This window comes from Trichomycterus rosablanca, chromosome 1 (assembly GCF_030014385.1).
Source record: "Trichomycterus rosablanca isolate fTriRos1 chromosome 1, fTriRos1.hap1, whole genome shotgun sequence".
NCBI classification, from domain to species: Eukaryota; Metazoa; Chordata; class Actinopteri; order Siluriformes; family Trichomycteridae; genus Trichomycterus; species Trichomycterus rosablanca.
Window position 1 is genome coordinate 36,629,768 of NC_085988.1, and position 23,585 is coordinate 36,653,352.

At 38.6% G+C, this 23,585-nt stretch overlaps 2 protein-coding genes across 3 annotated transcripts; one reads left to right on the plus strand and one right to left on the minus strand.

The window, feature by feature from the left end:
- The first annotated feature begins 828 nt into the window (after positions 1–828).
- duox2 (dual oxidase 2) lies at positions 829–4,825 on the plus strand. Its single transcript, XM_063002398.1, has 8 exons — positions 829–913; positions 1,222–1,394; positions 1,597–1,654; positions 2,554–2,688; positions 2,898–3,105; positions 3,953–4,167; positions 4,288–4,505; positions 4,631–4,825. The coding sequence occupies exons 2-8, from the start codon at positions 1,248–1,250 to the stop codon at positions 4,637–4,639; spliced, it is 990 nt and encodes a 329-aa protein (XP_062858468.1). The 5' UTR covers positions 829–913; positions 1,222–1,247; the 3' UTR covers positions 4,640–4,825.
- On the minus strand, positions 4,025–23,460 carry apba2a (amyloid beta (A4) precursor protein-binding, family A, member 2a). 2 transcript variants are annotated; one of them, XR_010013740.1, is made up of 13 exons: positions 23,384–23,460; positions 18,679–20,178; positions 17,167–17,250; positions 17,009–17,048; positions 13,506–13,651; positions 12,743–12,829; positions 12,475–12,651; positions 10,137–10,316; positions 9,722–9,934; positions 9,124–9,243; positions 7,845–7,985; positions 7,618–7,757; positions 4,025–4,071 (listed from the first exon to the last, which is right to left on the minus strand). XR_010013740.1 is itself a non-coding variant. In XM_063002381.1 (12 exons), the coding sequence occupies exons 2-12, from the start codon at positions 20,134–20,136 to the stop codon at positions 7,686–7,688; spliced, it is 2,718 nt and encodes a 905-aa protein (XP_062858451.1). In that variant the 5' UTR covers positions 20,137–20,178; positions 23,384–23,460; the 3' UTR covers positions 7,604–7,685. The 2 variants fall into 2 exon arrangements, 1 of the variants encoding a protein (XP_062858451.1); XM_063002381.1 differs by lacking the exon at positions 4,025–4,071 and having other exon boundaries at positions 7,604–7,757.
- Positions 23,461–23,585: the final 125 nt, after the last annotated feature.

A 23,585-nucleotide genomic window follows, 5' to 3' on the forward strand; every position in this document is an offset into this window, starting at 1 on the left:
TATATGACAAATAAAGTATATCTATCTGATTTTGGACTAGTTTCAGCTTCTGAAGGGCTGGTTTAAGACAGACTTTGGGATGGATATTTCTGCTGGACCAGGCAACCCTGCAGGTGAAAACTCATGCTCTAATGATGTGTAGTTACAGTCAAAAGTAACGTTACGCTTGCTACTTTTACTGACCAAAGACACATGGGTACCACAGGCCTATATCAAATTAAAAGATTAAAACTAATGAATATATATGAAATATATCTTATTTTTCCTCATGTAATGTAGGAATATAAGCAACAAATGTAACAGTATTAGCAGCTGTTATTACAGTAGATGTTAAAACGCTAAGTCAAATAAAAAGCGCTGATCATTACTGATCGTCTAGTCAAAAATACGAAAATACGAAATACATATATAACAACAACCATGGTTACCTAGGAGACCACTACTTCTGACGTAGAATTCACCATACTGTCTGCAAAATCATCCAAAATACACGGAATACTGTTACCTCAGGTGAACAAAACGTAGTAAAAAGAACTAAAAGCCGTTTAAGTTGAGTTGAAATTGTGGGATACAGTGATATATGTCAGTAAAGGTAAACTCACCGAGCTGAAACGACTGTGGTACCAGCAGCAGTAAATGAGTAGAAGTGAGAGAAGTGAATATAAGTAAAAGCACCGGCAGTGAGCGGACCCACAATGAGTACCTCTGCTCAAACCACTAGCCACACTTATGAGAGATGGGATGGTCAGGTTGACACCTCCACTCCTAGACATAGCCTACTAATCCATGCAAATCAAGTCGAACAGGTGTGAAGCTATAAAAGATGCGCGCCGACGAGCAAACTCAATTCCCTCTGGACTTCGACTATCCGCAACTTTGTCTGTATACTTGACCATCTTTCCTGCACTTCCAGGTAGGTCACAAAGTTGGCGTTGTTTATATTGCTGTTGGATATTTCTCGTTTGAGAGACGTGCAGATGAACGTTGGGGATTTCTCAGAGCAAAGATATCAAGTTTCAAGTTAGTCTTACAAAGGGTTATTAGAGCTAATGATAGGAAAGGGATTAGGACACACATCTAGGGTGTTTCAGTAAGCTATAGCTCTATCAGAAAGCAACAGTAACACAAGTACAGTCTGAGTAAGTAGGTGATGCGCTCCGGTTAGGCGGACTGTTATCTCAGGATCTGTAGTAACTGAGCTGCACCTCTCCTCTTTTACAGCTCTAGCGCTCGGGTTTAAAGGAAAGATGACTTACCACGATGACATTTACCCATTCTACCCGTTAGAAAGAAGCTCGTTTATATTCAGTGGCAGTCTGCTCACTGTCATCTTGGTATTCCTGCTGATGGCACTCACTTTCCTCCTCATTGTACCTGGTATACGTGGCAGATCGGTAAGAGCGCTCAAACACAAGAGCCTTTAAAAGACCTTTTGAATACTTTGGAGGCCTTAATGACAGATAGTCGCATTTACCACTATTGCTTTGCTTATCGATCATGTGCATTTATAATGTATTAATTACATGCATAACAATATATATGTTAAATGTATCCATCAATAACAGATTTTTGTTGTTGTTGATGTTTTTATTTCAGCGGATTCTGTGGACAGTCAGGATGTTCGTTAGTTTATTTATAGGAGCAGTAATAGTTGGTGAGTATTTTATACCTGTATAACAGCTACAGTAGTAATACAGTTATACAGTAGTACTGGATGTTGAAAGGGTTTGGGTGAAACATTGTTATTTCCAGTCTCAGAGAAAATTGTAAAAAAAAATTGTAATATTTTTGCTTTTAATCCACATCCTAATAATAAATAAAAAATAGGCAAATCCTTTCCCTCCTGTGATCAAATGGGGTTGGTTGACAAATGTGCTAACCTATCTGTTGTCACAACCAGTGTTACCTGCGAAAACACCATATTGTGTCATTCCTGACATTTAATTATTGCTACAGCATAATTTAAATGCATGGTCTTTGAAGTTCCTATAGGTGCCAACAAATAGTGGTGCTGTGCACAGCTGACTTTATTCATAAACACTTTACTTACAAGACATTTTAATTTTTAATTGAAATATAATATTATCTAAATGTATATTTAATTTTATTCAGGTTGTTCTGGTTCCCAACATTTATACACACTTTATACAATGTATGGAAAATGTTTTCTTACATGTTTCAGACATGATGGAAGTAAAATATTGAAGCGTCTAGTACAATATTAATAGAAGATGTAACTGTTGTATGTAAAACCATAAATGTGTGAACTGTATAATAAAACCAGACATTATCATGATATTATATGTCAAAATACATGGAAGAAGCACAAGGACCACAAGTACAAAAGTTGTGAATGTGACTTTTAACCCTCTTTACTCTGTTGTCTTTTAAATGCTTTGTTAGCCAATACATAGTGTGATTTAGGAAAAATATGTCCATTTATCTATACATAGAACCTATATATCTTCATCCTGTTGTTTACTTTTGTTTACATACTACTACTAAAAAAAGATATTAAAATCGAAGTTTCTAATTCTTCATTCTCGCTTGTAGCACTTAACTTCACCTGTGATTGGGCTGAGGGGAAACTCAAAGCCAACACCACATACAAATCCTTCAGTAATGCTGTGGTGAATGCTGAGGTGGGACTGCATGTGGGTCTACATGGAATTAACATCACCCTTAGAGGTCAGTCTCTCAGCAGTGACTTGATAACTTGATAGCTTTGCTCTTCTCTAAGCATAGTGTTATAAATTATTTGTGTTGAAAAAAAAAATCATGCATAAAGTTTATGACAACTTTGGTAACATTAAATTATAATGTTGGTCCGACAGATCAGGTTTAGGTCACAGCAGACAAGGTGTATTCAATGCCACTCTTTATTTCTGTCATGGTAGGTGACCCAGTGGTGCAGTTCAATGAGACCATAGACTACAATGAAATGTTTACTTGGAGTGGTGTCATGGATGATGATTATGATGATGCTCTGGAGAAAGGTCTTCCTAATCCAATACTTTACATAGTGGAGAAGTTCACCCTTCACAGCCCCTGTAGTCTCATCTACCAGTATCAGCATTCAGGCAGATTTGCCTCAGCCACCCTTTGGTAAGACACACTTAGTACTGGCACTAGTGTAAATGACCTATTTAGCGAATGCAATAAATTTAAGTAAATTTGGGAGATTAAATTGCATGCATTTTTACATCATTAAACTGACTTTAAATAGACATTTATTTCCACCAGGATCTGCTTTTTATTTTATTTTTCTCACAACTATTGATTTTGCAGTGGCCTTTTTTCCTAAATTTGCGACACTGTTAATTTCATTTTTGAAGGAGTAGTACAATTAAACTCTAAACCTCCAACTGGTGCACCAAAAAGTGTTTGCTTTTTATATTTGCTGGTAAATGTGATTTTCTCTCTGCATTATTTATCACTTGGCTGCATGCCCACAGTAATCATTTAAACACTTTATGCAGACTAATAAGTTTAGCATGGAAATACATTTCAGCAATGAAGACAAAATTGCAAGTACTGCAACGGTTTCAATTTAAATTGAATTTACTCATGAACATTTATTCAACAACTTATCATTACCATTAACTACTTATTAGTGTATATTTGATAAAAACATTACTCTATCACCCAGAAAAACAAATCTACACACACATACAATTGATTTTAGCTGTACAAGTGGCTCAGCCCTTCTAGGTCAGCTAGGTGTGGGACACCCAGCACTTCAACATCTTTAGGGCTTGAAAATGATTGTATTACCTACTTTTAATATGAAATAACAGAAAAGACTTGGTGTATTAGGAAACTACACAATAATAGTTATGCAGTCATTGCTGTTACATTGAATAAACTGTAAAAGGTTTGGCAAAAAGGGTTCAATTTACCTGAATTCACCCTACAGTAAAGAATGGTGTCTCTTTCTGACTCTTTCCCACAGGACAGCTTTTTGCTGTTGGATACTGGCCAATGTGCTCCTCTCAATGCCTGTCATCCTCTATGCTGGCTGCATGATGGCTGCTACAGCTGCCTTTATCTTTTTTTCCTTGGCTTCCTTTTCTACAATATACAATGTTCCAAAATGTGACTTCTCTATAGGAGCAGAATCATTTGATCATAATTTTAGCCATTCGTTTTGGCTTGCATTAGCTACTGGTATGTATCTAATGTCATTCTCAGATTTCCTTTATGTATTTTAGTATATTAGTTTCTATACATTTTAAAAATCAAACCCTTATAGCATAACACTGAATTACAAACTGTGCTGGTTTGCAGGATTCATGTGTGGGGTGATTGGTGTAGTAGTAATACTGCTAGACTGTCTGATCCCAGACAAGATGAGAGAAGCCTTCAGCTTTGAGGCGGACAGTAATATTGAAGAAGTTTACCCTCTAGAGGGCTACCTCAATGCCAGCTTCCTAGAACGAATACGTTTGGATGGTGTGACTGTAAAAGGACTGAGCAAAGAACCACAACAACCCTCCAGTTTAACAGTAGGTCACCATTTCCTCACCAAACAAGTATTCTAAATAACAACATACAATCATATTAAATTGTTTGTATTTGTACACAATGGCTTAATAATGGTAAATTAAATATTTTAATTATGTCTTCACAGAAACTTTGAGAAATGAACAGTTCCAGACAAGGCTGTCAGTTTCATTACTTGAAAAACAAACATCTCGCAGAAGAAATCATTTTGCTGGAGGTTGCTATAAATACAACTGTAAACATTTTCTGTTCTGTAGACACTTCTGTAAATATGTACATACATATGCTAAAGTTGAGAAAAATAAAATGTGATATACATGAAATGCCTTGTTACAGAGAAATTGATCACATCGTCATTATTGCAAAAGCACCTTCCCTAAATGAGAACCTCCTTGGTCCTGGTGAAACGATTCTTGTTGTATGAGAAGTACTGAAGATGGTAAGGCTACTATCACTTAGTAAATCTTTTTAACTGCAGTCAAAATATATCTATTCTACTTAAACAGCAGCAGTCTTAAATGTTCTGCACATGTGTGTATGCTTATGTCTGGGCCCAAATTTATATTTATGCAAAACCATTTACATGTCAGGTGTCCAAAGCAGCAATGTAGAGAGCCTGCTCTTTAGTTAATAATGATGCCATTCCTGTTAATCAAAAACAACACTTCTCTAAAACAATCTCTAGTGTTGAGTCTGGTTCCTCTTTAGGCTTCTACATTAGAATAATTAGCTTGAAGTTGCTTTGAGACAATGTTTATAGTAAAAAGCACTATGCAGACAATCTTTAAAACCTGTATGTACACTGATCAGCTATAACATTAAAACCACCTCCTTGTTTCTACACTCACTGTCCATTTTATTATAGAAGCACTTTGAAGTTCTACAATTACTGACTGTAGTCCATCTATTTCTCTACATACTTTTTTAACCTGCTTTCACCCTGTTCTTCAATGGTCAGGACCCCCACAGAGCAGGTATTATTTAGGTGGTGGATCATTTTCAGCACTGCAGTGACACTGACATGGTGGTGGTGTGTTAGTGTGTGTTGTGCTGGTATGAGTGGATCAGACACAGAAGTGCTGCTGGAGTTTTTAAACACCGTGTCCACTCACTGTCCACTCTATTAGAGACTCCTACCTAGTTGGTCCACCTTGTAGATGTAAAGTTAGAGATGATCGCTCATCTATTGCTGCTGTTTGAGTTGGTCATCTTCTAGACCTTCATCAGTGGTCACAGGACGCTGCCTACAGGGCGCAGTTGGCTGGATATTTTTGGTTGGTGGACTATTCACAGTCCAGTAGTGACAGTAAGGTGTTTAAAAACTCCAGCAGTGCTGCTGGGTCTGATCCAGTCATACCAGCACAACACACACTAACACACCACCACCATGTCATTGTCCCTGCAGTACTGAGAATGATCCCCAAATAATACCTACTCTAAAGTGGTCCTGTGAGAGTCCTGACCATTGAAGAACAGCATGAAAGGGGGCTAACAAAGCATGCAGAGAAACAGATGGATACAGATACAGTCAGTATGTGTAGAACTACGAAGTGCTCCTATATGATAAGTGGAGCTGATAAAATGGACAGTAAGTGTAGAAACAAGGAGGTGGTTTTAATGTTATGGCTGATCAGTGTATACATCTTCAAGGCAGTTAGTATACCTCTCTAATCCCTATCTCCAAGCATGTGTTAGCCCTCAACGTCCTGAGCTAAACTCCTATGTAAGGACAGCAGAGACCCAACAAGAAATAACTGGCAATAATAAAATTGGGAGAAAGCTTACAAAAAGTACAATGTTCAAGTGCAGCCATTTGAGCTCATGCCAGTTTACTTTTATCAGCGACGTATACCTAGGCTACTTGGGTTACAGCTGCTTGTGAAGAATCTTCAACTCATTAAAGATCTATTTTTTAGATGTGATGCACTTTTTTATAATTCACTTATACACCTAAAATCAATTATAATCAATTTAGTGATGCACCACATAGTTTATATACTGTACCATATCCACTCTACTGGCATGTTTTACACTACAGTCATCTCTTAATAAACATATTATTAACTCTGTTTACTGAAACAGGGTTGCTTTAAACATAATTTAAATGTGGACATCATTGGCACAGGAAAATTACAGTTAATACAGTGGGATAGCTGGTAATATGACACACAGCAATGTGTGGTGCTCAGGTGGCACTGTGGTAAATTTTTGCTGCCCACTGCTGCTGGAGTCCAGGGTTAAAATCTGCAGACGTGTTGTTGGCTGGCTGGTTGTCTATATACAGACATGACTAGCTATGTCTGACGGAGGGCCGAGGCCCCCGAGATGGACTGGGGTGTGGTGCTGCGTTGCGCCCAGTGGTTTTTTGAGGACTGGACCTGCTTTAACCCTGACCAGGATAAAGTAGTGGTGGAACATAAAAAATAAAATAAATATATACACTTATTTTCTATATACAGTACACTGAATTTGGTGGTCCAAAGATTCGTCTTTACACAACATGAGTTAATTCACTAGGCAAAGTCAACAGTCGACTTTTCCAGTGATAAATCATTCACATTTACAGTATTTGGCAAATGCTCTCATACAGAGCGACATACAATAGTCCTTTAATGTCTAAAAAAATATCATAAATGTATTGGTATTATGTTTGTCTTTGGGAGTCAGCAAATTCTACCCAAATTACTAGAATTCTATACACAAGTGAATAGATAAAAAATTAAAAATGAACATGATTAATTGTAGTATCTGAAGTTAAATCAATACTGTGTAAAACATTAGAAAATGTTATGTTGTAAATGTTAATCTAAAAATGTTCATACATGACTGAGCAAGGGGTGAAACATCAACCTTAGCCAGTGCCAATTTGTTATTCAGCTTGAGAAAGACCACCTGGATGAAACATGGTCATACATTAAATTATTTTAGAATGAAAAGGGGCATAATATCACCAACTTTCATAATTCATTTCTTTTTTAGATGTGGCATTATGATGCACAACAATTTTTAAGGAGTGCTGTTGAATCTGTAAACTACCATATTCGTACAGTTCACGACAAGGTTGCTATTTTTAGAAGACTTTAAAATCCAACACCACACATGAGAAAGAATAACCTAGGTAGGTGAAGTAGGTTGCAGTCAGAACAGAGCATCACTGAGCTTCCAGAACACCAGCCTTGTAATTAAATGTATACTGGCATCTCCTGTCCAGTTAGCAGTCTGTACATCACAGCAGGCATGGTTTTCATGTGAATCTGTCAATTATCAACAAAAGAATATAAAAGTTTAAAATTAATATTACAGGCCCCACGCAATCATGCTAAAGTTAAGAAGCGACTCACCTCTCCAACAGACACTGATAAGGCATGGACGATTTTCTCATGAGCCATTGCAACGACACTTTGTCCATTAATCTCAATTATTCTATGGCCCACACGAACTCCTCCCCGTTCTGCTATTCCACCTCGCATCAGGCTACAGATCTGGAAAGACGATTAATATGGCATAATAAATTTACAGTGATCTGAATCCACAGTGTTATCTTGTGGAGGAATATGTGGAAAGACAATTAATTTATACCAGGACCACTACAGAGCAGGTATTATTTGGGTGGTGGGTCATTCTCAGCACTGCAATGACACTGACATGATGGTGGTGTGTTAGTGTGTGTTGTGCTGGTATGAGTGGATCAGACACAGCAGCGCTGCTGGAGTTTTTAAACACCTCACTGTCACTGCAGGACTGAAAATAGTCCAGCAACCAAAAATATATCCAGCTAACAGCACCCCGTGGGCAGCGTCCTGTGACCACTGATGAAGGTCTAGAAGATGACCAACTCAAACAGCAGCAATAGATGAGCGATCATCTCCGACTTTACATCTACAAGATGGACCAACTAGGTAGGTGTGTCTAAATGAGTGGACAGTGAGTGGACACTGTATTTAAAAACTATGTTTGATCCACTCACAGCAGCACAACACACACTAACACACCACCATGTCATTGTCACTGCTGTGCTAACAGTGATCCACCACTTAAATAATACCTACTCTGTGGTGGTTCTGTGGGGGTCCTGACCATTGAAGAACAGGGTGAAAGCAGGCTAAAAAAGTATGTAGAGAAATAGATGGACTACAGTCAGTAATTGTAGAACTACAAAGTGCTTCTATATGGTAAGTGGAGCTAATAAAATGGACAGTGAGTGTAGAAACAAGGAGGTGGTTTTAATGTTATGACTGATCAGTGTATATTGTTAACATTTGTAATAGTTTAGAGAAAAATATACAAATAGATTTGTACAAATAGAAATACATTTTTACTAGTGGTCTCAAATCTGTTGCCTCTCACTGTGAGTCAAAAATCCAACCTTACCGTGGTCCTTTAATAACAAGCATGTAAACATCTTCTCATTAATTTATTTAATAGTAGGATTTCATAATCCTGCAATAATGGCTCAAATTTGCAAAAAAATTTTCTTATACATTTTTAATGTCAGAGGTAAATGGTAAGTCAAAAAACTGTGAACTTTGAACTCTGATGACTAATTTTACTTGAAATCGATATAATAAAAAACAAGCATCTATCGTGTCTGGCTCTGCGTCCCCACCAGAGTGCACTCACTATGCCATTTTGTACACTGAAGCCCAGAGGGTATTGCAGCTCCGGTCTCTTTATTAACACAGTGGTAACAGGAGGGCAGCTTACGACACTTAGCTTTATATGCAACTGATTCTTTAAGCCCTGAAACAAACAAACACATACATACAAATACACATTATAGGTTATTTACAAGAATGTGTTTACCTACTGTCAAAATGAAAAAAATATTGATACAAAACTTCAGTCCTATGGTTTGGTAAAATGACCAAATTATGGTAAAATTAAATGTTTTTTATTTTTATTTTTATATGTGAAAATAAATAAACACAGAGGACTGAGGACAGCATTTTGGGGTAAATAACACATAGTAAAAATATGTAACATACACATAAACATTTAATGTAAATGTGACAACTTAAATGCAATTTATATTTAGTTTTTTTCACAAATATATTTAATTACACTGCATTAAAATGAGCAGTTTATTTTAAATGTTTCATTTTACATTGAAAATTAAAAATATGTACATACACAGTTCACATTAAAACATATCAGAATCTTAAGCATTGACATTAACAATATGGATATTGAACTATTAATATAAAGAATGCACAAAAACCTTGATGATGCCTTGGCAGGTAGCAAGGGGCAAGCCCACCAAACTTGTGTCATTAACAGCCATGATCTGGTCGCCCACGTTTAGCTTTCCCGACCGGGCAGCTGGCCCACTATTCAGCATACAGGCTAAGATGACTGTGGGTAGGATAGAACCCCAGCCAGACTCCACTATCACCACACCCAGAATCTCCCCTTTCTGTTTTTCTAGGTGCAGCTATAAATGTGGGAAGACAAGAATGGGTTAATAGAAAGAAACAAAATTGATAATAAAATATCTAGGTAAAATAAAATTGAAATTACATAAAAAAGGTAGAAGACGTGTGACAGATATGAACAAGCACTAAATGCAAATATACTTTCCAGGTACTGACTCTTCAAAAAGCAAAAACATTGAGTAGCCCTAATTCTTGCTATACCTCTTTGCAGTTTTCTGAGTTTGAGAAGTGGATGAGGTCATCGTTGTACATCTCTTGTGAATTAAGAACATCGCTGTAGTCTTTCTGGCTGAGGTCCTTAGGGTTGATCCCATTTGCTCGCAAAAATTCCTGGTAGGCCATGCTAAATGCCTGACCAATGGACTGTGCAATGAGCTGAGCCTAAAGATGAAAAGGAGAGAAAAAAGTAGGGTGAATACTTGCCAGAAAGGATACTTAATGTAACAGAGTGACAAAGAAAGCTTGGCTAAAACAGAGGAACATACTAGGATCATGAGCATTTACAAACTTATACTATAGTACACCTCATTAATTTTTAGAACAGTGCATGTGTGGCATACCAAAAAGAACAGTGAAGAAATGAATGCATGATTCCAACCAAAAGGGAGTCAAGTGGCTGTGCTATAATATCAAGGCTATTTTCTGTAATGATTGGGTTCATCTTGAAGGAAAGGGAACATTTCTATCCTGTTAACAGTGTTACAGGGCGGTGCATGCTTCACAACGGAGGCACAAGTTATAGCCCTGCACCTGTCATGTTACAAAGGATGAACCCAGTGGCACAATATTTAAGGTAGAACAATACTGTGGTTAGAGTCACGAAAACAAAACACAGAAACAAGAAATGCCATTGTCCCACAGAACCCACAGTGATTGCATGAAAAGACAATAAACACAAAAATAGAAGAAATGCAGAAGAGCTGTGTTGCCATTAGTGCCAGCTGCTTAAACCAACAGTGAGTGACAACGCAAGCTCAGGAAAAGGCATTAAAAAATTATACAGAAAACAGTGACAGCAAAAGGGGCCGATGCAGGAGGTAGGAAGATCCTTCATTCTGACCTTAAGCCTGGCAGAACAAGCAGGACAAGTTTCCCAAGTCTGACATACATACAGCCAGGAAAATAAATGAAAGGACCCAGCATAGAACTGGGTCACAAAACTGGTACATAATAGGGCATCCACCAGCTGAAGTGTATAACATTTAATGAGCCGCAGAGACTGCCCTTGAGTGCCATCTAAAGAAAATGACACTGTCTGTCATCTGCATCTCCGTGCCCCCTGCTGGCTATTAATGGCACTGGAAATGTGCACATTATTACAATCAACACCCACACAAGCAATGACAATTTCTGGAAATTTGAGCTTTGGCATTTGTGTCCATGTCAAGGAGCATTAACACTGTTTTGGCAGCTCATAGTGGCCCAACACCTTACACCTAACCACTTTATGTTTTGTTTAGTTTATTTTCCAATTTGTAACTTGTACTGCACATTTTCTAATTAATGTGTAAATATTTAATGTTATTATGGTAACATTTCATTTTCAATAATTCGATAGGCAAACACGTCATTTAACTGAAGGTATAATAATAGAACTACAATAAAAAGATTAAAAATCTAACTAATTATTCAATTTAATGGGTTTTTCTTCACTTTAAGTTTCCCCAGCATGAAAGAGATGAAAAAAGAAAGATTATTGCACAGTTTCTGTGTCTCATCAGCAATAATCTGCTGCAGCTGGAAAGCTTTTTAGATACCGTCCTCATTGGCTTGTTGGCTTTGCATTCTATGGTGTCCGTGTCTTAGTGACACCTTCACGCTCTGCGAGGTCAGTATCCTTTTTTCGCCAACTCATATGCCGGCATCAAGCCCTATTGACCGGAGCCCCACAGACAAATCCACACTGGATATGGGCTACATTAGTAATGAATGAATGGCTGCTCTGCTCCTTCTTGATTGTTGTCCTGTATATACTGAGTTTCTCTCTTTTTTTAACTATTTTATTGAAAACATGAGTTATCACACACCTGTGGACAGAGTAGTCATTCTGTAACAAGGCAATGGACAGTCATCTGACCCACCATGCATCCTGCTGGTCATTAGTGGCAGGACAGATGGATATAATTCTGTGATCCGAGCCCCCTGCTGATCTCCACAGCAGGTGGACCTGTTCCAATTTTTCTATAGTTCAATTTAAATTAATTTTAACATGCTTTATTCTTTGTTTATACAACACGTTTTAGGTTAATCTAAGATCAAGTATACAAAATCTACAGATAGCTGACCAATAAAAACCCACACAGATGCACTGAAACCAACAGGAAAAAAGTAATAAATTCCATGTTTATAATGGAATGTAATGTTTATCTTTTAAGATTTGGCTAGCAGTCCTGGACAAAGCCTGAATATAATAAACTGAGAATCTACACGAGTACAACAAAATATTTACTGCCTGAACTGCCTTATTAAAGGACTGTCTTATCCATTATATAAGTAATCTAACCATCCAGTTTGGAATCACTGACAAGGTTTGACTTACATCCTCAGACTCAAAAACGTAACAGATCATTCTGTACTGTTTCCTGCCCTCTGAGTTGGGGTTGTTACAGTCCAGCATGGCAGACTGTGCCACTCGTCTGCGAGCCATCAGGACCACCACACTTCCAATGTCTGCAATGTAGGAGATAGTCCGAAGAGCGTTGTCTATCATCGTTTCCTACATCCAAAGAATTACAAAATAAGCTTACATGCAGATTATAAAGAGACTGAGAAAGAACAGAGTACTAATATGGTAACTGTAACACTACCTGTGTGTCAGCATTAAGCACTTTGATTGCTTTGGTTGAAATAAAGAGATCAACCTCGACCAGGGTCTGGTTCTCTTCGTCCAGACACTAGAAGCCATTAGAGAGGAGTTATAGCTACATCTAGTGGACTAAGCAGACATTTTTCATTAACGTCTCATTATTTTGACAACCATCAAACAAAACAGCACTGGTAACATAGTTTAGAGTTTTAGTTTGCATTCCCATGGTTACCCACTTTTTAATAAAAGGATAAATGTAGATTTTTACCATTTATCCACAAAGAAATTCCAAAACATAATAAAATGTGGTTATATCCTGTCAAAAATATAGGGCACTATAGCCTATAAAACAGCATGACCATCATGGTCTTTAGAAATGATGTTAAGAAGGATGAGCTTCAAACAGTAAATCTAAAAGATAGTCACACGAAAGCAACTAAGGAGATAAAACATTTACAGTCACACAGATGTGCATTACAACTGTAAGTTTTCAAAAGCGGCTCTGCATATATATAAAAAAATCTGAATTAAGTTAGAATAGAGGATGTTTCACGTACAGAAAGGAAGGAGCAAACGTGTCAAATTTTTAATTTTTCTTACTATTAATCCTACTACTAATTAAATTTGATTAATAATCCTAGTTCTAAACGTTAATGTTAAGATAACATTTGAATGAATGGGACTCATTAAGAAGTATCAAACACTGATCTAAATCTTTTCTAGCTTTTCAACAAATTTAAATTCAAGCATTCTGTATTCTGTACCTTAACTCTGTCTACAGCTTCCTGAGCTTGCATCATGCGCATATTCTTAGATGGGTTTCGGTCTGACAGGAGCTGGGTGGAGCCGAGGTAGTTAGCTGCAAAGATGATCCCATCAATGAGGTCCTCAGGTTCACACGGACCTGGTACTAAATGCAAGACATAAATACCTTAGGCTTTTGACAAAGACCAAAATAAACATTTTCATAATACTCCAGTGTTAGTGCCCCTAGATACAACACCAACACATTTTTAAAATATAAAATATACCAGTAAAACAAATAAAAATTGTCAAATGTCTTTTTCCATACTGAACCAGCATTCGATGTGGTATCTTGTGGTATTCTTGGTAATATTGCCAAAATTCTCAGTCATAGTATGTTTACTCAGTACACAATCAGACACATATTATTAGACAGTGCACATACACTATTGTATGATATTTGGACATCTGACCATGAGCTTGTTGGACATCACAAGACTTTGAAGTATATCTGTGGGATTTTGTGCCAATTTAAACACAATATTCGTATGACTGGGCAATGATGTTGGTCAAGAAAGTCTCAGTTGATGTTTTCTTTAGGTCTTTTATAGACCTTATTTTTGTGCACAGGAGCACAGTAATGCTGGAACATGAAAGGAACTTCTCATGCAAAGTTAAAGTATATACTTTACCTGTTAGAAATTGTGGTGGCTACAACACATGAACAGTCTCACCTGCCCAGGAGATTGGCGGTAGGGTTTGGTAAAACTATCATGACTTTCTGATTTGCCAAATAAGGCCGGCAGATGGGGCATGGAGGTGAAGATAACTGACGTGTTGGTTCCACTTAACCCTTGTGTGGTGTTCATAGTTTTGTTACTCAGCCAATGTTTGTGTATCAACACAGCCATAACTTATTTAACATACAAAATATCAGATGTTTACTTTAAGATGTTTACAAGCAATAAAGACAGCATATTTGGTTAACATTTACTATTTGCCTATGTTGGATCATATTTATAAATAACAGCGCTATCCATTTGTTGTGATAAAATATAAAAAAGGAAAAATCACTATCAAAATATGGCTGGAAAAACGTGTTTACGTTGAAGAAATCGAAATGAAACAACCTTAAGAAATGTGAAACATTTGTCAGTGTAAGAAACACCAGCCTGAACAGATACAGTACTCGTATCAGTCTACACATCAGTCCCACTGAACACAGTCTATTCATGCTAGCTTATACAACACATGAGGGTCAGCTTTACTGTGTGTGTGTGTGTGTGTGTGTTGCTTTTATTTGATGCATGTATGCTGTGTCTGTCTGTCTCTCTGTCTGTTAGGGCTGGGTATCGCCACTAATTTCCTGGATCGATTCGATTCCGATTCACAAGGTCCCGATTCGATTCGATCTTCGATTCGATTTTCGATTCCGATTCAACACATTTAGGCATATTTGAGTTACATTAACAGGTTTTGTTTAAATATGTACAGATGCTCAGAGAACGAATGTGATAATTGTACAAAGAACACTCATTATTAAAAATATTTGTGTATTTTGTTTACATAAATAATTAATCCAAAACAGAAAACAGTAACATTCATTTTTTATTATTATTTTATATGTCTGACACGCTACAACATTGTAAATGTAATGTAAACATACACCTGGCTGTTGAACAGTTTATGCCAAGTTTACACTACACGACACTCTGATTAACACCTGGTCGCTGTAATGTTCACACTACACGACTGATCGGCGATGGGGGGTTTTACACTACACCATCTATCACCAGGGAGAATCACGGGCGAGCTTCTCTGGTCTCCAAAACTACGTTTTGTCACGAAAACACACGTGAGAAGTGATGAAAGGTTTAATGATACCACGTCCAAACATGCACATCAACAAGTAGCGAGCGATCAAAGTTTTTGCGCTGATGAAATAAATGAATCTGAGTGGATTTGGCAACACGAGCAGCATGGCTTGTTCTATAGTGAGTTGGAGGTTAATAAATATTTTGTTTTGTAGAGAATGATCAGGTCAGAAATACTGTAAAACTCGTGTGCTGATGTATTCTGATAGAACCTATATTACGCCCCTGTACCACCTGTTTACAACCTCTCCCCTGTGTTTCCCCTCGCTGTTTCTCACATTGATTGAGAGCCGAGTTTTGATCGCAGAGCGAACACCGAGTTCCTCCCGAATCCAGCACCGACCCGTCGCCGAGCGAAAATCAGTGCAAAAAGTTGTGTAGTGGTCATAACTTGAGCTTCTGCCATGCTGAACTGATGTGCAGGTCAGATCTCGTTACATGAAAAAACACTGGCTGGTCACGCGAAATTAAAGGGGGTAACAGATTTCCGTGTGCACCGTAAAAAGGGGCGTATCTAAAAGATCGATCTCGCGTTTATATGAATCGATATCGGATCGTTCAAATAAAGATCGATTCGAATCGAAAAATCGATTTTATAAACCCACCCCTACTGTCTGTGTCTCTGTCTGTCTGTCTGTCTCTCTCTCTGACTGCCTGCCTTCCTGTCTCTATCTGCCTGTCTGTCTCTGTCTGTCTCTACCTGTCTGTCTGTTTTTATCTATCTGTCTGTCTGTCTACCTTTTTGTCTGTTTCTCTCTCTGTTTCTCTGTTTGTCCATCTGTTTCTCTGTGTCTGTCTGTTTCTCTCTGTCTGTCCGCCTCTCTCTCACACACACAGACACACACACACACACACACACTCACAGCAGGACATGTTGTAGTAGGTTAACTGCCAGTTGACGACGCCTATCTAAGCATTAAATTACTCCAAGTGGAAGTGTTTTAATTTATCATTCTTCCTTACAGATTTGCCAGTTTCTCTCCCAGGAAAACTGTGTTTCTATTAAAACCATGATTCTGGGCTTGATCAGGTCTGGTTTTCTGCAGGTGCATGATGCCAAAGCCAGCATAATTCATTTGTTTCTGGGAACTCAGCTGTCGTTTTCAGACATTAAGAAGGAGCCACTCTGTACAACTGAGGTGCCCCAGAGGTGCCCCAGAGGTGAGGTGATGAAGCAGGCCAGTGTTTGGACCCACGCTTGGCATGGGCTAAGCCAGTTGGTATGGTGGGGTGCAACTCGTGCATTTCCGTCTATTGTTCTGGGTTTCCTTTCTTTCTTATTTTACAGAGACCTTGGTTGTCGGAGGAGCTTGCCATATAGTAGAACCAGTTTTCATTTCTGCGCTATCACTTTTTCTATCCACATTACTATTTTCTAGTTGTTTCCTTTTTTGTGTGTTTTTTAGCCACAGTATTGTTCTACCTTGGTAAGGCATTTTGTAAATTGGGTTTAATTTCTTCTTGCAGTAGTGAAGCTACATCTGGCATCTCAATGGCATTACATTATCGTCTCATCTATTCCTTCTTACACTGGATACTATTGTATCAGTGCATCCCACTTTACAATAATTTATTACTTATACATATAAATATATCCAGAAGTTACATAGCACTTTAAAAAGATTAACCAAAGACTGTTTAATGCTTACCGTCCACAAAACTTGGAAAAGAGGGACTTCTTTTTACCTGCTGGAACATGAAAAACATAATTTTGGCTATAGATCCCAACATTTTGTTTTACTATGATGTTATTTCCCAGAAAACAGGTTCCTTATGTACGTTATTTCTAGAGTAGTTAGTTTCTTACCTGAGGAGGGTTATGGTTGCTTGCTGCTGTGGAAGTATCACATTGCAAGTTTCCTGTGCAGTTCTGTTGGCTGTTCTGAGTTATCTGAAGATGATTGAACAATTTATAAGACTTTACATAAAGCTGGTTAACTTTCTAGCACATTGTGACATTACAAACAAGTGTCAATAAAGTCAATAAACAAAGCTGGTTATAATTGTCACAGGATTGTCTGATATACTGACACAATTTAAAATTCTTGGAGGCTTTTTCTGACATATACAATGACAATTGGCCTACCTTTTTATTTTTATAAAACGGGGGACCATACATATTATTGCCTGACCATACTTATTTCTGCCACAATGAATGAAAAGGTTATTGCATTGTAAGGGCTGGACTCCACAGTGTATGCAAAAATGTACCAACACATGTAAGGTACATGTAAGTAAGAAAGTCATTTTTATGGCAGCACGTCTTTCTAAAATCCCAAAATATGTCTCTGCATCATTGGTACCTTCACACATACTGTATGCAAGTTGACTTTTGCACCTTTAACTAATAACAGTCTTGATTGTCTTTTTAGTCTTTGACACTAAAAACCTGACATCAATTGTTCCCAGCAATAAGCTAAAACATGGACTAATCATACCACAGCACACATTTCCACTGTCTTTCTGGCCAGATGAGATGAACTTGGGCCCAGAGAATTAACAGGATTGATGTATTGCTCTTCCTGTGCATTATGGAGTTTCTATTTGGCATTACAGAGTTTCAGGATGCGATTCTTGATGCAGCGACAGACCAGTTTCTCCAGATTCCCTGAACATTTTCACAATATTATGTATGGTAGATGATTTATTCATTTATTATGTGTTTTACCACCGCTTCATCCAATTCAGGGTTAAGTGGGCACAATTCACTGGGCGAAAGGTAGGAAACACCCTGAACAAGTCACCAGTCCATTACAAGGCACACACACACACACACACACACATTCACACCTGGGGCAATTTTAGTATTTTTTATTAACCTGATGGCATGTTTTGGACTGTGGGAGGAAACTGGAGCATCCAGAGGAAACCCACATGAAAATGCATAGGACCCTGACCGCTCCGTCTGGGAATCGTATCCAGGACCTTCTTGTTGTGAGGCGACAGTGCTACACACCAAGCCCACATGCCATCAGAGTGCTGTGTGCTAATGGCATTAATATTTGTGCCACCAAATAACACAAATTTACTTACATACTGAACTAAAATCTATCAAATCATTGTTTTGATACACAAACAAGCTTCACTGAGATGTTTTTCTGTGTACAAACACTGGTGGTGCCACTAAGCCATCTAAGAAGTCCCTTAATAGACAGGATGATGACCCCGGTTTTATCATCCTGATTTAAACACATAGGCACTCTTGGCTGAAAATTACACGACTCTGGCTTAGTGATTGAAAACTTTATCATTTACAGCAGCCAAGCCTGCATATACTGTATTAAAAAAAAAAAATACATTTTATTAACAAAACAGTTACCTGGTCCTGACTGGACCTCAATTCCTCTTCTTTGGATGATTTAACCATGTCTTTTTGCACCCGTGAGTCTGGGGGTTTCCTTGGTGTGTCGGTTGCTTTGGGTTTGCATTCTTCTCTCTGTGATGGAACTGATGAAGCTTGAGAACTTTCTAAAATTTGTTTCTCATCACATGACTGCTCAACTACACCCTTGTTTGATCTGGTGCTCTGAGGTTCTACTTTTAATTTCATCCTAACTTCATTTTTGATCTGATCAACATTCTTATTTTTGTCCATTGGTGGTTGCCTGTCTCTCCTGGACTTTGGTCTGTAATTACTCTGAGAACGCTCCTGTCCCTTCTTTGTACTGTGTTTAGGGCTTTCATTATCCACATGTAACGGCCTGTTTTCTCCTGCTTTCTCAGCATGTTGTCTGTATAAGTGTCTTTTTTTTAAATCTGGTCTACTCACAAGATCACGTTTGGATGCTTCATTATGTTCACTACCTTTGCAATTTTTGCAGTCACTGCTGTCCTTATAAATGCATTCTAACACTTGTCTTGGGTTTTTATCTGCCTTGACAACTTTACAATCTCCTGGACTGTCAACTTTTTTTATTGCATTGACCTGTTTTTTAACCTCCGTAAAGCCACTAAAAGACTTCTGTGTATTTCCCCTACACCTTTCTGAGATACTTTTGTTCACTCTAAAATTATTACATAAATCATCTTCTTTACTCTTTCTTGGACTGTAATTTAGTCCCTGAGGAGGATTTCTACTGTCCTGCAGTAAATTACAATGCCCAGCCTTCTCTTGGTCATAAACAAAACACTTTTCCTTCTCCTCCACAGCATCCTCATCATCATCATCTTCCACCTCCTCTTCTTCTTCATCTTCCTCATTCTCAGCCATTGGAGCTTGAATAAAGGTAGCTTCACTGATTGGTTTAGGACGTTTGAAATCCTTTTGCTCTGCGCCTTCACAAAACCCTTCAGGGTATTTCCAGGCATCTATTGGCTTTACTCCAGCATCTGGATCTTTGGAAGTGCTTGGTTTGTCACTGCTATCAGCACCCTCATGACAATCCATTCCATCCATGTAGCTCTCGTCCTCAGGGCAACAATGAACATAGTAAGTCATCCCATCTGCTTCTGTCCGCAGCTCCTCATCTTCCTCGTAGTCCTGCTCTTGCTCCCTTTCTGATCCCACGTTATCATATTCAGACAGTAAGTCTTCCTCCATGTTATCAGGTTGAATAGGACTCTCGCCATGGACGCAGTCCTCACCTGAGGCAGAACCATTGGTGGTGCAAAAGCTGGTCAAGATTGGCGTACTGGGTTGGGTTTCCGGGGTGCTGCTGTGAAGTTCTTCAGAATCATCAATGTCGTTGGAGTGGTCCTCAGGCTGCTCTGGTCCAGCCGAGGAATATAGGGAAGGATCGGGTTCGGCCCTTGAACTGTAGCCTCGTCTGAGAGCCATAACTGGCTTTACTAAGTCCTGGTTAGTGAAAGTCCTTCAGAGCTGTAAAACAATGCATCCCACAATTATTAAAGAAGTGTCAACATAGAGACATAGAAACAGTCATCTATTAATTTTCACAAGACTTATTTGTGTATAACATTTGTTATTAAATATAGGACTACTAATAAAAGTTTACATTAACTTTTAGGGGAGTTGTATGTCATGACAGTCTTGTGAGTGCTACTTCTGCCACTTTTCTTTAAACAATATGACAACGTGCTTAATTAAAATGGTTAAAAGTAAATTATTAATTTAGAATAGTGGGTTCCCTACCAAGGTCTGAAAAAAACACTGTCACCTTATGATAAGAGGGAAGGTTTTTTTTTCAAATGGTTAAATAACAGGTTTGCCATGATTTTAAAACTGATGGAACATGGGCGACATTGTCCACAGTCAAGCAAGATGAACCAAACTGAAGGATGAACTTACTTTTATTATGCTTTTTATTTGTGATCCTATTCTTTTAAAGTAATTTTTTACTTTAGTATTTATTAGATTCTTCCTGATTTAACTAAGCTAACTATGCTCTACAATACCATTTGATTAACTTTAAGACAATCTCAAATGTAAGCACATGGGTGGCGCTGTGGTTTATTATGCTAGTCCACCACCACTGAGACACAGGCTGTATCTCAGTGTCGCTATCGGCTGGACGGTGGTCTACACAGACATGTATGTCTTGGGGGGGATCAAAGTGTCCTGTCCAAGGTATTTCCTTGCTCCCAGTGTTTTTAAGGGAAATTGGACCCACCATGACCCTGACCAGTATAAAGCAGCTGATGAAAATCTACACTACAAAATACATTTGGCTTGGCATGACTAACAATGTTGCAATGTTGTGGCAAAAACAGAAATGGGCAGTTTATGCTCAAAAACCTTTATAGGTAAGAGTATCAGACTGCTACTTAGTAAAAACATCTTGACTAATCTAAATGTTTTTGCTCTGCAGTTTTTTGCAGGACAATTAAACAATGTATAATAACATCATATTTCAAGTGCAGGTAATAACCGGTTCCATAGTGACTACACTGATTCATTCATCCTAGACATTACCTACAATATAAACACATACACATATTACAGACCACATACCACAAGACATCACATCATATGAATTGTAAATACAAAAGCTGAATTACATGCCCATGCTCAAATGTTGTAAGGTGTAAATGCTTTTCACTGGGTTGGGGCTCAAGAGTAAGAAAGAAATGCTAGCTGGCTGGCTATCATGAAGTGATTTTTGTTTATATGGATAGAACAGGTTATGTGATTTACAGCTTGTCATGTTCCATCACACTGAGGTATTTATTGCTATGTTATGTTCTGTTATAGTGCAGCAGTGGGTAGCCCTGTCGCCTCACAGCAAGAAGGGCCTGGGTTTATTTCCCCGGCCAGATGACCAGGGAAGTTTGCATGTTCTCCCTGTGCCCATGTGGATATTCAAAGAGCAAGTCCAAAGACATGCAGTCATGCCAGTCAAAGTAATGATTCAATGTGCCATCTCTCTCTGTGTGTTTGTAACTATGTATGTGTGTATGTGTGTGTGTGTGGTTGGGGGGGGGGGGGGGGTGAAACTCGACACCCTTTGCCGCAGCCACGGTTCTGGACTGCGTTGATTGGGAGGGCAGTGAGAAAGGGGGGGGGGGGGGGGCGCCCCCATAGCATAGGCCCTGCATGTTTTACTTTAGTTTCGCCCTAAGCCAGATTCAAACCTAGGGTGGAAAAATATGCGAGATGCGCTCTGCCCACTGCACTACTCAAACAGCGGTGTATTAAACACATTGTAATGCTGATATAACCTGCACACACTTTCACTTTTAAACTTGTGTTATAGCTTTGGGTTCTGAGAAATTGTAAGAATAAGAAACGCTTATCGTTAAAAAAAAAAGCTCAATGTGACTTAATGTATTATAACAATGACACAGGAACACTAAACTTCTCTTAATTATTACTTCTCTTCACTAATCAAATACCTCATTCGTTGTTTTAGTACAATAAGTCTTGTTAAGCTTTGTGCACCGCCACACTTATTAGGAAATACTGGCACAGCCAGAGCAAAAGCAGTTTTGTCACATCTCATGTGAATGCACCTTTAGTGATCAGAAGCATCTCCAAGATTAAGAAGCGTAAGAAAACAATTAAGAAGTCAAGGTAAAATGCAAGTGTTTTTTTGTTTTAATATTATATTTGTGTTATTTTCAGTGTATATGTGGCAAAAACAACCCCATTATTTTACAGTAGCCTAAAAAATATATGCGGGTGGAATGGTGGCTAAGTGGGTAGCACTGTCGCCTCACAGCAAGAAGGTCCTGGGTTCGATCCCCAGGCGGGGCGGTCCGGGTCCTTTCTGTGTGGAGTTTGCATGTTCTCCCCGTGTCTGTGTGGGTTTCCTCCGGAAGCTCCGGTTTCCTTCCACAGTCCAAAAACATGCAGTCAGGTTAATTGGAGACACTGAATTGCCCTATAGGTGAATGGGTGTGTGTATGTGTGTGTATGTATTTGTGTCTGCCCTGCGATGGACTGGCGCTCCGTCTAGGGCATTACTGTGTGCCTTGCGCCCATTGAAAAGCTGGGATAGGCTCCATCAAAGAGTAAAAAGAGTCATTCATGCTCTTCTGTGCATCTTTTCTACCTGTAGATAGAGCTAATCATAGAGGTCAGTAGCTAAATGCTGATGTAGTCGACTGGAACATCCATTTTGTAATTACTTCTTCCCCCATCCACACACACACACACACACACACACACACACACACACACACACACACACACACATACAGTGAGAGAGAGCAGATTGAATCATTGCTTTGATAAGTACACTCCCCAACTATGAGGCTGAAAAACCAGCAGCTTTATTGCATGGCTTTTACATATTAACTGCTCAATAGGTGCAGGATGTTTTGGATTGATTAAGGCTGTGTAGGCTATGGCACCATCAGTGTGAGATTTGAGATTTGCGTGATTTCCACCTATTCACTAACATCTGGGATGCGCCATTGCAGACATATCACATAACATAAAATCAGTTACACGTTACACACATATACACAAATATATTTCTTATTTAGCACAATCGCCGTCATATGCCCTGTATCACACAGGCGTGTGATTTCTGTCACTGTTTCACTCACTGATGCAGCCACTCTCATAACATGACTAACAGACCATAAACACATGCACGTTAATCCACTTTAAACGGGCTTACCTTTTCTTGGTGAAATAACCTGAATGTAATATAGTTGCGTTGCGTTGGTTCAAGCAGCTACGAGCATTGTGCATGTGGGAAAGGCACAGGCTCCTGCAACACACACACACACACACACACACACACACACACACACACACACACACACACACAGCATCCCGGGACAGAGCTTAGTGTCTTAAAGAGACAGCCATATCTATCC

Bases quoted from the DNA above. Each gene is read 5' to 3' on its own strand.
- duox2 (XM_063002398.1), top strand. From the start codon at position 1,248: ATGACTTACCACGATGACATTTACCCATTCTACCCGTTAGAAAGAAGC. The intron at 1,395-1,596 runs GTAAGAGCGCTC...TTTTTATTTCAG, and splicing joins CTGGTATACGTGGCAGATCG to CGGATTCTGTGGACAGTCAG. The intron at 1,655-2,553 runs GTGAGTATTTTA...TCTCGCTTGTAG, and splicing joins TATAGGAGCAGTAATAGTTG to CACTTAACTTCACCTGTGAT.
- apba2a (XM_063002381.1), bottom strand. From the start codon at position 20,136: ATGGCTCTCAGACGAGGCTACAGTTCAAGGGCCGAACCCGATCCTTCC. The intron at 17,251-18,678 runs GTAACTGTTTTG...AATCATCTTCAG, and splicing joins TGAGGTCCAGTCAGGACCAG to ATAACTCAGAACAGCCAACA. The intron at 9,935-10,136 runs GTATAGCAAGAA...CCACATTTATAG, and splicing joins ACTCAGAAAACTGCAAAGAG to CTGCACCTAGAAAAACAGAA.